This window comes from Bradysia coprophila, unplaced genomic scaffold, assembly GCF_014529535.1.
Source record: "Bradysia coprophila strain Holo2 unplaced genomic scaffold, BU_Bcop_v1 contig_70, whole genome shotgun sequence".
NCBI lineage: Eukaryota > Metazoa > Arthropoda > Insecta > Diptera > Sciaridae > Bradysia > Bradysia coprophila.
This window is the reverse complement of record NW_023503941.1, coordinates 5383679-5400125: the sequence shown is the minus strand read 5'-3', so window position 1 is coordinate 5400125 and position 16447 is coordinate 5383679. Positions and strand designations below refer to the sequence as shown.

General features: G+C 38.4%; 2 protein-coding genes across 2 annotated transcripts; both read left to right on the top strand.

Annotated features, from left to right (window-relative positions):
• The first annotated feature begins 1681 nt into the window (after positions 1-1681).
• On the top strand, positions 1682-9289 carry LOC119083941 (sucrase-isomaltase, intestinal-like). Its single transcript, XM_037193756.1, has 8 exons — positions 1682-2080; positions 7398-7702; positions 7760-8080; positions 8143-8239; positions 8311-8549; positions 8640-8783; positions 8876-9025; positions 9143-9289. Exons 1-8 carry the CDS (start codon positions 2032-2034, stop codon positions 9287-9289), a joined length of 1452 nt encoding a protein of 483 aa, XP_037049651.1. The 5' UTR covers positions 1682-2031.
• Positions 9290-9314: 25 nt separating this feature from the next.
• On the top strand, positions 9315-10885 carry LOC119083870 (maltase-glucoamylase, intestinal-like). The gene is made up of 4 exons (XM_037193679.1): positions 9315-9529; positions 9587-10181; positions 10233-10440; positions 10509-10885. The coding sequence occupies exons 1-4, from the start codon at positions 9330-9332 to the stop codon at positions 10877-10879; spliced, it is 1374 nt and encodes a 457-aa protein (XP_037049574.1). The 5' UTR covers positions 9315-9329; the 3' UTR covers positions 10880-10885.
• The last annotated feature ends 5562 nt before the right edge of the window (positions 10886-16447 follow it).

Below are 16447 nucleotides of genomic sequence, written 5' to 3'. Positions count from 1 at the left end.
CTTTCGATCGAATTTCAATTAAGCCATGGAACCTTGCAGACTAATACGATTGTATCCATCGCTTAAACTCAGCCGAACAACACGGCAAGACACTTAAAACGGTCATAGCCCCCAAATGTGCGACTTTTCGTGTTATACTTAACAAAACTCACAAAACAGAAAAACTCACAAAGTAACAATGGTTGGCAAAATTCATCAATAGGTCTGTTCCAAGGCCATATCAATTGTCAAATTTGATCCATAGACAACATAACCTAAACAACTGCTCATGAAAAATGAGCTGCCGAAATAGGCGCGAAGCAGCTTCAATACGTAAATTTTTTTGAAAGCTGTCACTATAAGTATACGGCGCCTCAAAATTTCAGCAAAAAACAAAGGTTTTGTCGTCTATGGATCAAAACCGTCGGTGTTCGGGTTGTCAAAGTTCGTGTTTACAGTTACTTGGAACAAACCTATTCCAAACGCATGACGTTTTTCAATTTGTGTGATAGCTCGTTGAACTCGTAAAATACTTTGGGGGTATTAGGAGGGGAAAGTGGGAAAGTCAAAGAGTTCGTGTATATATGTTCCAGAGTCCTACGAATTTATTTATTTTAATTTTGTAGTGAGTTAGGACTTGCGTCACGGACCTTCATTAACGTAGGGCCATGACATTAGGCCAAAGTAGCACGTCACGCGGTAAAAGTTCATACTAAAAACTACAAAAGCGACACCTTTCTTTTCACAGCTGGGCAATACGCGGTCGTTTCGTTAACTTTTATACTGAAGACAAGTGGAGAAACCGTCAACAAAAAACATGCCCTATTGGTTATGACTAACAGCTGAAACTGCTTCGCACAATACCAGCTAAATCACAACCAGAGAATTACCGTATGACCCCGTTTCTGAGCACATTTATTGCATGTAAACCAATGGTCGAAATGCCAATTAAAATTTCATTTTGAAATTATGTCTACGGAACGGCTGCCCAAACTGTTTGAGAGACGAATGAACCAGAGACCGGCTCGTCGTAATCCATATTTGATTGCAATTTTTTTTCGTTAGGTTTTTATTGCGTCGAAGTGTAAGCTGTGTGTGTATATAAATCATCATACCGGCATCATCCACTTCAGTGTCATTCCATCAAAAGGAGATTTTTATTACGGTAATTATCAAGCGCTGATTCACATCTACTAATAACGACAACATAATAAGGGAGGTACAAAAAGATTTTTTTTCCATTTTTTTTACATTTTCTTGAAGAATTCGGAAAATAAAAGGACCCGTGTTTTTGTCTTTCTTGATTCGAGCAATAGTACCCTCTATAGGGCACTTTATACTTCCCATGTAAATGACGATTACAACAACAATTTGTATGGCGGGTGTGATCGGGTGTGAAAATGTTTTCAACTTCAACCAGTGATAATTTTTCGAATTTTGATTTTTTCGAGAAAAGAAGAAACACGGGTCTCTTTATTTTCCGAGTTCTTCAAGAAAATCAACTAAAAAGTATATGCGGTACCTCCCTTATTAAGATTAGACAATGAACAACTTTCCCACCAGAGTCTATTGTATAACAGCACGAACAGCACGCAGAGCGTAATCAAACGATTAGTTAACTAATTTGTGGCTAATCTTATCGGATGGCTTTTTGTAGTATTTATGCGATTGATTGGGGTATTTAAAGGAAAACATTCCGTATGCTTGTGGAACAGTATTGCGTGGCTCAGCAGAAGTTTTTTTTTTAATTGTTTTATTGCAAGGTATCTGGGGACTGAAGCATAGTAATGCGTCCATTAAGTGAAATTTAAAGGTCGTGTGAGTGAGGAAGATTTGGTCATTAGTGCGTATCGCTTACTTGAACTAAAAGCTGCGAATCCGTTCTATTTAGAGAGTGAGGTGATTGTGACTAAAAATCTCACAGTTCGTACTGAAACGTAGTGCCGCTCAAATATACAAAGTTCATCGAACCTTTTTTTCGAGATATAACAAGGACTGTAGTTAGGCCAAAAGTGGGCAGCATCCGCAAGTGTTCAAAGAACCGCCAATAAAATGAAGAATTTGGCTTTTGGTGCAGTTGTACTCACATTCATTTTATCAGGTAAATTTCGGTGATTGAGATATTCGTCGATTGGGCGAATGGTTTTAGTTTTAGATCCACAAGTGGAATATTGTAGGTGTGTTCCACTGTTGCCGGTGATTGATTTGATTTTTCTTTGCACTTTCGTGAAATTTTTATAAATTTTTTTAACCTGTAATAGACGAGGTCACAGACGACAAGCATATTATAAGTTTTCTTATTTGATCTATTACTTCATTTGATCGAAGATTTTCATAGATTGATTTCAGAAATCTTTTACTTCATTTGTTTTGAACATGTTTTTTGCTATATAACACCTAATGAGTCAGACCTTGTCGTTTATTCTTGCTGTTGTTGTCGATAACAGATGACAGCCGTCTGTAACAGGTTAAATAGTTGATTCTAATCGAGTGGTCTGATACACCAGTGGAACTTACACTCTTTTATCACATTGCATTTCTTCGGCGTAAAATCTTGGACTTCTTCTGTGTGTGTTAACGTTATAAGATAAATAACGGTCTACGCAGGGTAAAGTTTGCCCAATAGATTAATATTCGGATTTTTATGAAGGTGGCAGCACGGGGTTGCGGCTTTAATTTGTGCTAGGTGAAGCAAAGTATATAAACAAACCCTCAGCGGATCAGAGTTATTTTGGATCCCGAATTTCAGGTGAATCAACGCATTGGGTGAATTCTTTTTTGTAATGTTGCTATCCTCATATTTTCTTGTGACTTATGTTGTTGCACCTGCTAAATTTGAGTGGAATCGAATTCACCTCACCACCAACTGAAACTTGACCGAAGTTAAACATGAAGGGAATGCAAATCCACGAGAACCCACGGGACCCAACTTTAGAGTAAATTTAGTGTTATTATGTCGATACTAAATAATGTCAACAACATTATTACGTAAAACGTCACGGATGCAACATAACAAGTCTTATATTCACCCGAAATTAGGGTCCCGCATTTTTCGTGTTCCGCTGAGCATTTGCATTACCTTCTAGTCCAGCCCCTTGTGTCAATCCGCTCGCTGTAAGTTTTTCGATTTTTTGCTTTATCTAATGCGATTGAGTATGAAAAACTGTGGAACTAAATTTTTTTCATGAAAATGGAAAATCGCTTTTCTGGCCGGACATGCGGTTTAAAAAAAAAAAAATAAAAGTCAAATATCTACCGAACGCGACAACTTCTTTCAAAAATTCTTTTTTTCCTCGAAAGCCTGATTCCAAAATTTCGTGGAACAACTTTTTTTTTTGGAAAATGAAATGGCGTTATAGGAATCTTACCAAAAAATGACACGGAAAATTTCTAAACTTTGAGTTCACCTCACACCGTCAATTCGAAACTGATTTCAATAAATGAGAGTTAATTAGAAAGCTTAATTCAGTACCTTTCGAAAGTTGCCCGGCGGGATTAACGTTGTTTCTTAAAAGTCGAGATATAGGCCAGGTTTTCCACGGTTCCTAGAACTGATATTTTCCAACATTATTTAGTATTTACTTCTTAGCAAAATAGTGACGCATGATTAATTTTTGCTGATGAATTTTGAAGAATAGCATGTCCACATCATTTTAGAATTGAATCCTAGTACAAAACTAGCTCAGGATGTTGTGGATGACATTCAATCCACGCCATTAGTCGTATAAATTTATAAGTCAGAGAGAGCTTTTTTCTCCTTTGTTACGATCTGTCAGTTTTTTTAATTTTGCGATTTTGTATGGAAATGAAAACTAAAATTGAGATATCTTTGCTGTTTTAAGTGGTTTTTCATATTTTTTTGGACCAAAATGTTTTAAAGTGTGTTTGGAATCGATCGATTGGCATTAACAAAATAATAAAATAGAAAAAATATTTTCACACAATCTGTTAATGCCAATCGATTCCAAACACATTTTAAAACATTTTGGTCCAAAAAAATATGAAAAACCACTTAAAACAGCAAAGATATCTCAATTTTAGTTTTCATTTCCATACTAAATCGCAAAATAAAAAAACTGACAGATCGTAACAAAGGAGAAAAAAGCTCTCTCTGACGTATAAATTTATACGACTAATGGCGTGGATACTCAAATTTGTATAAATTCGTCAAAATACAGTCCGTTTTTTTTATTTCGGAACACATTTGAGGTATTTTAGAGTTTTAAAAGTCATCGATTTCATGGCATCGGCCTATAACAGGAGCTCGTTCAGGAACTAAAAATTCGTTACCCAAAGTGAAGATTTTGACATATTTTATATGAAGGAAGTGTCAAAATCGTCACCAGTGAAATTTAACGAAGAGTTCCTGAACGAGCACCAGAAGATGCGTCCGTTTCACACTTTCTCGCAGGCGCACTTTTTATTTTGAATTTGAATTTTTCGTCATTTTAATTTTTTTGTTGTTTTGCTACGCAAAGTGTTTAATTTCCGGTTTTAATATTTTATTTTATAATTTGGAGGTTCGATACTCTAATTTGAGACTGTGCGAAACACAGAATTAATATAAATAACTTATTTTGAAGTTTTATCAGATTTTTGTCGTAAATTTTTCATAGATGAATAGTGTTAGTATAGTTCTTCGGTAACGCGTAACATTTATTGACATTTTCAAGGTTATACACACGTTACAAGGCAGCGTAAATGTATAGAAGCACGACTAACCTTTACCCTACTGATTAAAATTTTTCAGATTTGGTAATTAAAAGAATTTACGACACATTTGTCGATTCAATACTAAGAACACACATTCTTATTCTACGGACTATAACGGACCGTACAGTGTGTGGCTTCTATTGAGACCATTTATGGAAGAAAATCAAAGCCTAGCTTAGAAGTTTCTTGAATTAAATTTAATCCGTTTATCAATGGCGGTAAACTCTGACATTTGTTTCAACTAAAACTAAAATCATTTTAGACGAAGAGGAAAGTCTTATTAGAATAATTTAGATGCTAATACTTTGGAATATCGTATAAAAAAATCTTCGTAAAGGTTAATACAAACATTCGAAAATTTTCTGACGAAATGCCTAAAGCTGGGTTATGAAACAAAAGCTCTAGATTCATCGAAATTCAAAGGAAAAGGAAGAGCCAATATGCCGTAATTTGTAAGGAAAAACATATGTAAAAGAGACAAAAAGAAATGTTCGAAGTTTTATGAAGTACTTTATGAAGTTCCAATATTCAGCTCAAATTAGAAAAAAAGTTTTCATTCAGGCGGAAAAAAACTTCACATTCCCTCACCAGGTAGAGAGCCAAAACAACAACTTTTTCTCTCACCTTTTCTTCTACTTTTCGTTACAGTGGCATCACTTTTCGTTCCCAGTGACATCAATTTTCGGACGTTTTCACCACCTGGGTCAAAAACAAAACTTTTCATACCTAGGACCAAAAAAGTGAGACTTCATCGCACTTTTTCTCCGTCTGATAATATACTATTTTGACACAAAACATGTTTTCCACACAGAACATGTTTTTCCATGTGAAACACATTTCTTATCTAAACCATGTTTCCCATTTGAAACATGTTTTCTATCTGAAATATGTTTCCCATCAGAAGCATGTTTCGAATCTGAAACATGTTTTATATCTGAAAAATGTTTGACATTTTAAACATGTTTTCCATTTGGAACATGTTACTTATCTGAAACATGTTCCTCATCTGAAACATGTTACTTATCTGAAACATGTTCCTTATCTGAAACATGTTCTTATCTGAAGCATGTTATCTACCTAAAATATTTTTCTATTCGAAATATGTTTACTATCAGAAAAATGTTTTCCGTTTGAAACATGTTCTCCATTTGGAACATGTTTTCAATTTGAAACATTCTTTCCATCTGAAATATGTTTCCTATGTGAAACATGGTTTCTATCTGAAATATGTTTCCCATCTGAAATATGTTTTCCATCTGAAGCATGCTATCCATGCGAAACATATTTTCCATGCAAAAAAATATCTTCTAAAAACAACGAATACACTATCTTTAGTCGCATTGTTAACGATAATAAACAAACCACTGTTGCTACTTTCATCTACAACTGATTATAAAATTAACTGACTTTCCCTGTTTACATGGACCAGACTGTCAAACAGCTGAATCGAAATAGTCCACAAAATTGAAAGTCGCGCGGCCACTATACCAAAAAATTAAAAGTCGGCCACTATACGACAAAAATCTGATAAAACTTTTAAAAAAAGTTACTTATTTCTATTGATTCTTTTATTTGCCCGGACGTAAATTACAGTATTGAGCCTCCAAATTATAAAATAAAATAATAAAACCTAAAATTGAACACTTTCTGTAGCAAAACAACGAAAAATTGAAAAAGATGAAAAATTCAAATTCAAAATAAAAAGTGCGCCTGAGAAAAAGGCTGAAACGGACGCATTTTTGCTATTTGACATTAATGACTTTAGAAACTCTAAAAAATCTTACGGTGTTCGAATTTAGTTTGAACACACTGTAAACCCAATTTTGCACTAAACTACTTTCAATGCGACGATTTAACACCAGAAGTGTTTTAAATGGTGATAACTAACTGCACTATATCCATTCCATTTGTGTAAAGTACCTTCCTAATGTTCCATCGTCTTCCCAGCTCTAGAACCTATAGATTTCTCTTATTTTTATTGGATTTTTTTCACGTTTTTCTGGATTTATGTCATTCTTGAGGTAATCAGAGGTCAGTTCCTACCAACCGACCATTCCTTACGGGTCCTTCAACTTCTAGGTTCTAGAAATCTTAGAAGTCTGAAAATATACCAGTATCCTGTGTTATCCTGAGTTAATAAAAGGTGATAAAAAACTTTATGTATTTGGAAATCAGCGATAGGTGTATCAGTTGCCTCAAAAAACATAAAATACAGATGAAACTAGAAATAATACTAAAAATTTCGGGTTTCTAGAACCTAGAAGTTAAGGGACCCATAAGGAATAGTCAGTTGATAGGAACTGACCTCTGATTACCTCAAGAATGACATAAATCCAGAAAAACATGAAAAAAATCCAATAAAAATACGAGAAATCTATAGGTTCTAGAGCGGGGAAAGGTCTGTTCCCGTAAATCATAGATGTGAAATAAGAATCTATGGTCCACGTATCTCATAAAATGACGACCTTGACATCTTTAAAGTTATCAATCTTGAGTCCGCCAAGGGATAAGGCTACAGCATACTCTCAACATTTATGCAAATGAAAAATCTTAGGAGAAATTTAAGGCTTGGCGGTAGGTGGTGTATATGAGGAAAGATGAAACGTAATTGTAAGATTAGCAGAAGCATAATCAACTCCACTCCACCTAGTGCACAACATCAGCATTTACAATTTACCAGAACAATTCTTATTCTCCTCTAACAGTCTACGGCCAAGAGTGCGTCACCGAAAATAATCGAATAGATTGCTTTCCATTCGGATCAGTTACCGAAGCCAGTTGCTTAGCGAAAGGATGCATTTACTGCAGTGCCAGTTCGGCCAAAGGTACACCACCCTCTTGCCACCTGCCACTGAACTACGGATACGTTAACGATGGATCGGTGTTGGAAATTCCCGGCGGATACCGAGTGAATCTAAGACGAGCGATGAATATTTCGTATGTTGGCGGTGACGCTGAGAAAATTTCGATTTTCTTTTACACGGAGTACAATGAACGGCTCAGAATTAAGGTGAAAGAATCGGCGACCGAGTTTGTCGTCAGATGTGTGACAATGTCTTTTCATCAGATTACAGACAACACCGATCGCTACGAAGTGCCTCTGGACATAAATCAACCGATCGAAACGGTTCCGGGCAATCGACTCTATCGCCTCGAGTACTCTAACGATCCCGTATTCTCATTCAAAGTGATACGGGTGTCGAGCGGAGTAGCCGTATTTGATACATCGCTTGGCGGGTTCACTTTTGCCGATCAGTTCATTCAGATTGTTAATAAGGTTCCGTCCACCTTTGGTTACGGCATTGGTGAGAATGAACAGTCCACCTACAAACATGACTTTAGCAAATGGCAAGTGTTCGGTCTGTATACGAGAGATAATGTTCCGGATGTATGAGAACCGACATGCGTTGTCATTGATGGTTTGAAGCAAGTTGTTTGCACTCGTTTTAGGGCAACACGAATATTTACGGCGTTCATCCCACCTATACCATGGTTGAGAATGACGGAAACACTCACACCGTTCTATACCTTAACAGCAATGCACAAGGTTCGATTGAGCAAATTGGTTTTCTTGTCTGACAAATCCGATCCAATTGACTGACCGTATCTCCATCACAGAATTCGTTCTAACGCCCGCACCGTCATACATATACCGAACGATAGGCGGACTGCTTGACATTTATATATTTATGGGACCAACGCCTGAAGAAGCCACTGCCCAGTATCATCAAGCTGTCGGACCGCAACCAATTCCTGCTTATTGGTCGTTAGGTTTCAATCTTTGCCGATGGAGTTACAATTCAGTGGCCAATATGCGAGCCACTATTGATAGACTAGCAGCTGCTGGTATTCCACAGGTGTGGTAGACTTACGTCAATTAGTTTTGTCCTTGATTTTCTTTGCAAAAATTCCTCGAAAATATTTGACATCCACTTTCCCTGCTCCAGGATGTCCAATTCGGCGATTTGGACATAATGTACGATTGGCTGACCTTTACCTACGACGAGAACAACACTTACAACGATTACGCCGAGCTGCCGGCATTTATTCGCGAATTGAAATCGAAAGGAATTCATTTCGTTCAGAGTGTGGTAAGTGGGACGTGTGGGACTTGTTGGACATTTTCCATATGTTGCTAAACTGTGTCAGAGTGAAAAACGAATTTCTGTCTTTCCGTACCCAGAATTCACAGATATCGTCAGAGGACCGCCGACTAGCTGATTACGAACCGTTAAAGCTTGGAAATGAAATGGATGTCTGGGTAAAGCGTCCGGATGGCTCTATTTCCACTGGTACACTTTGGCCAGGTGGCGATGGAAATGGATGGTCAAAGGTGAGTGATATACGGGAAGTGAATCTAATAAGTTGGCCAAATTGACTTTTACCGGGCCTTTCGGGTTACACTTGCTTCTTTTCCCGAAAAATCATTTCCAATGAATTCGTATTTCAGCCTGCTGGACCTGGCCAAGGAGGTCCAGTTTATTTTGCTGATTTTTCTCGTCCTTCAACTGTCGACTGGTGGTACACCATCTGTAACAGTTACAGAGAAAAACTAGAATGGGACGGCCTATGGCTAGTAAGTTTCCAATCAAATTGAGGACACGTTGAGGACACAAAAATGTAATATTTTGCAGGACATGAACGAACCAGCAAGCTGGTCCGACGGCGACGTTAATGGTTGTGAAGATACGCTTATTAATAGACCGCCATACAAACCGTTGGGTATCAAGAACAACATTTCAGACTTGACAATATGTCCCGATCATATTCAAGATTACGGTAGACTCTACGACACCCATAATCTGTACGGTTGGAGCGAGGCTCGTGGCTCATTCCAGTAAATATTCGAATTGAAAGTCACTCCAGTTTACCGCATCAAATCTCTTCCTTGCAGAGCAATTCAACGGATCTTTGGTACGAATCGTACATTCCAACTGGCTCGGTCAACGTATCCCGGATCGGGACAATGGGCTGCTCATTGGTTGGGCGACAATTTTTCAACGTGGGACAATTTTGCCGCTTCACTCATTGGTATCATGGGTTTCAATCTGTTCGGCATTCCACAGTCCGGTGTCGACATCTGTGGATTCTACGGTCGTCCCAGTGAAGAATTGTGCACAAGATGGTTGCAAGCGGGTGCATTCTATCCGTACTCCCGGAATCACAACGTTCGATCTGTGTCTAGCCAAGATCAAGATCCGGGCATTTGGTCGGATGCGTCGAAAAAATCGACTCGAGATGCACTGATGATTCGGTACACGATACTGCCCTACATGTACAATCTGTTCTACATTCATCGGGTTAAGGGAGGAACCGTTATGCGTGGACTTTGGCATGAATTCCCAACAGACTCTACGGCCTTAAGAGTTGACCAACAATTCTTAATTGGACCAGCCTTTATGGTTTCTCCAGTTGTGACTGAAGGAGCTACTTCTGTGAATGCTTACTTCCCAGCGGGAAGATGGTACGCATACCGAACCGGCGAAGAGGTACATAGACCGCTTTCGCTAAGTTCAAAAATTGAATTGTGTGCATCATAGGTCCAAGTCCCACCCATCGGCTATGTCAATCTGGATGCTCCATTTGACTTTATCAATTTACACGTTCGAGGCGGATATGTACTGCCGACTCAGGAACCTGCACTCAATACCATGCTGTCACGACAGAATCCGTTTGGTCTCATCGTTGCACTAGACGATGCTTTCTCTGCAAAAGGTCAAATGTACTACGACGACGGCATTACTTACGGTAAGGCATAGCGATCTGATTCCGGTTCGCAGACACCTTTTTATCGGAAGATTATTTTCGTAAATTAGAAGCGCAAGCGACCGGAGGTTATTTCTTGTCTAGCATCACATACAGTGCGGGCACTTTAGTCCAGACGGTGGTGCAAAATGGTTATTCAGATATAGGACGGTTGAATTTGGAGACAGTTCGAGTGCTGGGAATAAATGGCACAATTGACTCCATTTTGGTTAACGGCGAACCTCACACCGATTTCGCAATACTTCCTAGCAATGAGGTTCTTGTGCAGAATCTTAGAATTCCTGTAAATTCTAGGTATAACATAACGTTTGTCAGCACTGCTTCCGACAGTAACGGTGCCAATGCTCTGATCGGATATGGTGGTATTTACGGTACACTTTTGTTTAGCTTGTTGTGGAAATTTACAGGAATAAAAGTATGAAAAATCCAAAAAATCTTGTCCGACTACTGGTACATGCCCGTTGACTGGAGCGCACAGAGTACATCTTTAACTAACCGAACAAGATCCCATCAGAAACCGAAAAGGACCCATCACAGTTTCTATGACTAACGACTTCCCTCAAATTTCGTTTTCCAGATCCAGAGACAGTTGATCTTGGTAGTGAACTGTACTAAGCGATCACCCCGCTGATATATGTTTCATTATACTCAAGACATTTGAGGCAATTCGCGACCATGAAATTAAAAATGGAACAGAGAAATGTTAAGTTGGTACACATGCAGCGAGATCGGCGAGATAGAAGGAACATGTGAATGACAGCTGTCACCTATGGGAGAGAATTCGTATGAAATTCTCTCGCATCGCATTCTCTTCCATATGCCAGCTGTTATTCACATGTTCCTTCTATGTCAATGTTTCGTTCAACATCTTGAATCCACTGAGCAGGTCGCTAGTCAGCGATTTAGTCAAACCATATATGGTCAAAATATCAACAGCGGTACGCGCAGATGGTTTTGTCACCAGCGTTGCATTCGTTGCATAGCCAGTGTACGTTCGGGCAGCTGGTAATTGCATTCAAAGTCGTCTTGTTCAGCGATACACATTTGGAATGAAATTTTCCACCGCAAATTCCCTCACATTTAATAAAATCCGTATTGATAGTTCGAAAAGTTGAAGGAAACATTTTTCCGTGGGGTTGAGTTGTACGAAGTCAGATTGAAAGAAACGGAAAAAACAAGAGATTGGTTGATTCCATGGACCAGTGAGGAATAGAAACAACAAATTACTGATATGACAGACTGCGATCACAATTAAAAACGATTCGGTCGGGCTATCGAAGTGTAAATATTCATTTGGCGGTGGAATTGTGATAGAATTGAATTTATAACCGAAAATTCTGCCGTGCAACGAAAATGGAAAATTAAATTAAATTTTAGTTTTTGGCTCAGCGGACTGCTGAAACCGCCACTGTAATTCGTAATCTATTCTTCACTTTCCGAATTATATTTCCACCGTCCTTGATGTCACCCATAGAAGCACAAATTGCGCAGTTTTGACTATGTTTGACTATATTTACAAATTGGAAACAAATTATTTCATAAATTATCAGAACCAGAAATTCGCGATATTCGAAAAGACTTTTAAGCTTGAATTACGATTTGTACTAGGACTCGAAAAGTGCAATTTTTTCTCAGTCGGATATGAAAACTATTATTCGTACAGCGGACTAAAAGCAAGACTAAAAGTCTTTTTTAGCGTATTCGATTCCAGACCACGCCTTCGGCCTTCAAATGTTGCTACAGGACACATCAGCGAGCAAGGTAGATTTTAGATTTATCAGCGTAGGACGATCACTACAGCGATCTTGAAACACAGATCCAGATTCATCCATTCGCCACCAGAAACTTGTCTAAAATGGCAGGTCCCAGAGCGGCGACAGAGGGTTGCACAACGTAATCTTCAAGAAGTTCACGTTTTAGTTGAAGAAATTTAGGGCTTTCACAGATGACGAAACGAACGTATTCTTCTTCTACTCCGATAGGCAGATCTATGGGCCAAGCGAACAGTTCATAATATTTTTGAGCAAGACACGAAAGTTACCTTCTACAGTCAAAGGCAGTCAATTTTCAGCATAAATTAGCTTCACCTGTTTTTCAGCTGATCCATACAAACAATCACAACCGTTCATGCGTCTTTATACGGTTTTACCACTATCATGCGCGTGCGCGTAGCAGCTTCAACCGTATGAACAAGGAAATCCAGTTTTGATTGTATGTGTGGATCAGCTGAAAAACAGCTGAAGCAAATTTATGCTGAAAATTGACTGCCTTTGACTGTAACTATCATAAATAAAAATGTTAAATAATTAATCGGAATATTAATTTCATTTTCTCTGAAGTCTGGTAGTTTTAGACATTATAATTTCAAAGTAATTTAATTTTTTATTCTCAACAATACCTTTAATCCCAAAAAAATAAATATAAAACCATCAGTCAGACCATCAGACACTTAGTTACAAATTGGCGAATTGCCGTTCAATTCATATAGTAATCTAAACAAAAAATGAATTTATTCATTTTAATTAGTTTATCTCTGACAATTGTTGCTGTAAGTTTTCTTTAATAGTGTTTAATACTGAAATCGTGAATTCTTCGAACAATTTGTATGGACGATTAAATTTAACGTATCCGCATACGAACTGGACCCCTTTCTCACCCGAGATAAACTGAGCGAAACAAAATTCCACCGGAAGACCACCGATTTTTGGAACAGCTTTACCACGAAAACGACAATTCCGACAGAGGCGAGATATATCTCGTTGAGCTCGTAATGAAGCAAGGATTAATTGGGTACCATACTCTCCGAAAATCCGGACGGGATGGCTAGCCGATTGTTCGAAGAATTCGTGATCTCACTCTTCAATTCTTTTGTGTTTCAAGCATGGTTGAAATATTTAACACTAAGAATATTTATTTTTAAAAGGTCAATGGCGAAAACGGTTGTAACTGCAATTGTAATTGTGGAAATGGCGGAAATAGTGACAGTCTAATAATTTTTTTGTTAAACCAAATTTTGGAAAAGGTTTCAAATACCGGCTCTTGTCCTACAACGACAACTCCTTGTTTTGAAACAACTACTTCTGTGTGTGACACAACTACATGGTATTCCAGTACTCCCACATATCCCACAAGTCCTTGGCCGACTGTTACCCCGACTTATTCTACATCTTCTGAGCCTCCAGTTTTACCAACTACTCCATGGCTTACAACAACTACTGAACCTCCCACGGATGAAGGCAATGTTCCAGTTTTGCCACCAGGCTGGGACGACGGTGAAGATCACGCTCCATATCCAATGCCGCCTGGTCCATTTCAAAATAGTTAATAACATGTCTCCTAACTGCATCAAATCTGCAACCGTTTTTCAAAAAAGAAAAAAAAATTGCCGAGGTGAGGATGTAGCATACCAGATAAGGTAGACTTTATTGACGATATTTTTCACCAGGAAGAAAAATTAAATTCGGAATGAAAAACCGTTTTTTTTTAAATATACATTTACAATAATAAAATATTAGAAATTGGTCCCACAAATCTGTTAGGGATTATTGTTAAAGTATGCGCCAAACTCTTTTCTTTTCTTTTCCGAAATGAGATCATTTTTATGGTATGCCTGGTATGTACACTGGCGGAATTTGCTTACAACCAACAATATCCACTGCTTCTCTTTTTACAAGTGACAAGTGTAGAGATTGGTATGCAACTACACGAGTCAAAATAACCGTTTCCAAAGCGAGTTGCTTAAAACCACACGAGTGAGTTCGCGAGTTCACAAAAAAAAGATTCCGAGTGTAATGAACTACCAAGCAGCATCCAATGTATGCTGTTTTATTGCCTATCCACCCGGAATATTGTTGTTACGAGTACATTTTCCCACCCAAGGACCGGAGAGTTCAAAACCAAAAGTGTTCCTGGAACACTGTTCCAGTAGACAACTGGCAGACTCTTGAATATCAAAATATTATTCTAAATTAATGCACAATTTCACAACATTTATGTCGCGCTATTTCATTCACTGCCAGACTAATACTAAACATAAAAACTACCGATACAACAAAACCAACAAAAATATCTGTTGTTGCATTGAAACGTTTAAAAACGAATCTAGTCTGCTGATGAAATCGGCTCACACTTCTTCATTATATTAATCCCGAAAGCATCACTGGCAACACTACTGTTTTGGTGACATGTAATATATATTATGCATCTGTTGCCAAGATTGGTATTTTGACGTGTAGGACATTATTGCCCTAGCCGAAGGCGTGGGATAGAGGGAATTTGTCAGCCTTTTTCATATAACGAATGAAATGTCAAAAATGGCTGACTTTTTCCAAAATTGGTCGGTTGTTTACAAAATAATTAATTTTTGACTACAATGATTCGAAAATCAGAATATGGAAATACGTTTGCATCGGTGTCAAAATTAACGTAAAGGGTTTTATTTGCAAGGTACTTTCGTATTATCTGAGATATACGCGTTCAAAAATTGGTCTCCAAAATTGCTTTTTTCAATTCGGAAATTGTGTACGAATACTGAATCTGATTTATAAATAAATGGACTTACGTTCATTCTGATCCCACAAGGATCATGTTAGCAATTTATTTCATTAAAACTGGTGATGCTGGAAGTATTAAAAAAAAATCTGTGGTTATGTCTTTTTCAATTTGACAGCTGGTCGCATACGGTTCAATTTTTTTCAGAAATGATGGACAAATTCCCTCTATCCGTCGAAACGGCGTCCCAGACGTCATATTAGCATCTCTCTGATCGCAAGACATAGGTGCACTGATGATGGCGTGATACGCCGAAATCAGCATTGTTTTGTCCTGTTGTTCGTCCGCATTATGATTGTAAACGGTAAAACGTTTCGTCACGAATCGTAAACGGTAACACGTTTCGTTCGCCCTTCGTTGAATAAAAGAAATTTTTTCAACAATTTTGGTCAAGTCAAAGCAATACAACACTTTGTCAATGTTGAATTACTGACCAAGCAATACAACAATTTTATTAATAAACTCAAAATGATTAAATTCCTAGATGCGTCCGCTTATAATAAAGGCAAAGTTAAGTCCTATCAGGGCAGAGGATCAAACTTCGAACAATTAAACTCAAAATGATCAAAAACAAGGAATTTTTATACAGATTATGTGGACATGACAACGACTCTTTGTGACCGCTGGAAATTTACACCGATGCTTGTCCGCTTATGATATTTCGGATTCTGGATGACTCATTATGGGGAATATTGTGTTTTGCACAATAATTTCGATAGTAAATGTCAAGGCTTTTCAGCCACTGTTTGTGCTTTCGCAGGTGCCACATTTTTTTCATGTTTTCTTTCAATTGTTGAATGGTCTCGCTCTCATTCATTTTTCCCAGGTAATTTTTGGTATTACCGTTGGACATGATCATCATTGGAATCTTATCCCGAACCACCCCGACATAACGTCTCGTATTGTTTCCTTTCATTTTGTAGAAAAATACGGCACGGAATTCGGCGAGGTTCTCCACTGTTGGCTGTTCTGCTTCTGGAATTTCGTCATGATCGATGTCCGGTTCGCTTGGCGAATCAGTCCGTCCTCTTTTTGAAACCGGTTGGCCGCTCGACGCGTCTGCTCTTCCACTAGGTCCCGCAACTGCTTCCTCTATTTCCTCTTCATCTCTAACTTCCACACCCCCTTCTTCTCCCTCTGCCTGTTCTTCGTCCTGTCTGTTCTTCGTCCTGTCTGTTCTTCGTCCTCTGCCTGTTCTTCGTCCACTGACTGTTCTTCGTCCTCTGCCTGTTCTTCGTCCTCTGCCTGTTCTTCGTCCACTGACTGTTCTTCGTCCTCTGCCATTTCTTCCTCTTCTTCGCTTTGCTCTTCGTCATCATCGGTTGATTCTTCAGCCTGCGGGAAAATCCCACCAACATGATGGCTGAGGTTGACAGAACCTCCAGCTTCTCGATGGCATTTGTACAGATGCTTCAATATTGTTGGCGGTGGTCCATAA

Coding starts and splice junctions, on each gene's coding strand:
- LOC119083941 (XM_037193756.1), top strand. CDS start 2,032: ATGAAGAATTTGGCTTTTGGTGCAGTTGTACTCACATTCATTTTATCA. Junction 8,081..8,142: donor CGAGAGATAATGTTCCGGAT/GTATGAGAACCG, acceptor CACTCGTTTTAG/GGCAACACGAATATTTACGG. Junction 8,550..8,639: donor CAGCTGCTGGTATTCCACAG/GTGTGGTAGACT, acceptor TCCCTGCTCCAG/GATGTCCAATTCGGCGATTT.
- LOC119083870 (XM_037193679.1), top strand. CDS start 9,330: ATGAACGAACCAGCAAGCTGGTCCGACGGCGACGTTAATGGTTGTGAA. Junction 9,530..9,586: donor GAGGCTCGTGGCTCATTCCA/GTAAATATTCGA, acceptor TCTTCCTTGCAG/AGCAATTCAACGGATCTTTG. Junction 10,182..10,232: donor CATACCGAACCGGCGAAGAG/GTACATAGACCG, acceptor TGTGCATCATAG/GTCCAAGTCCCACCCATCGG.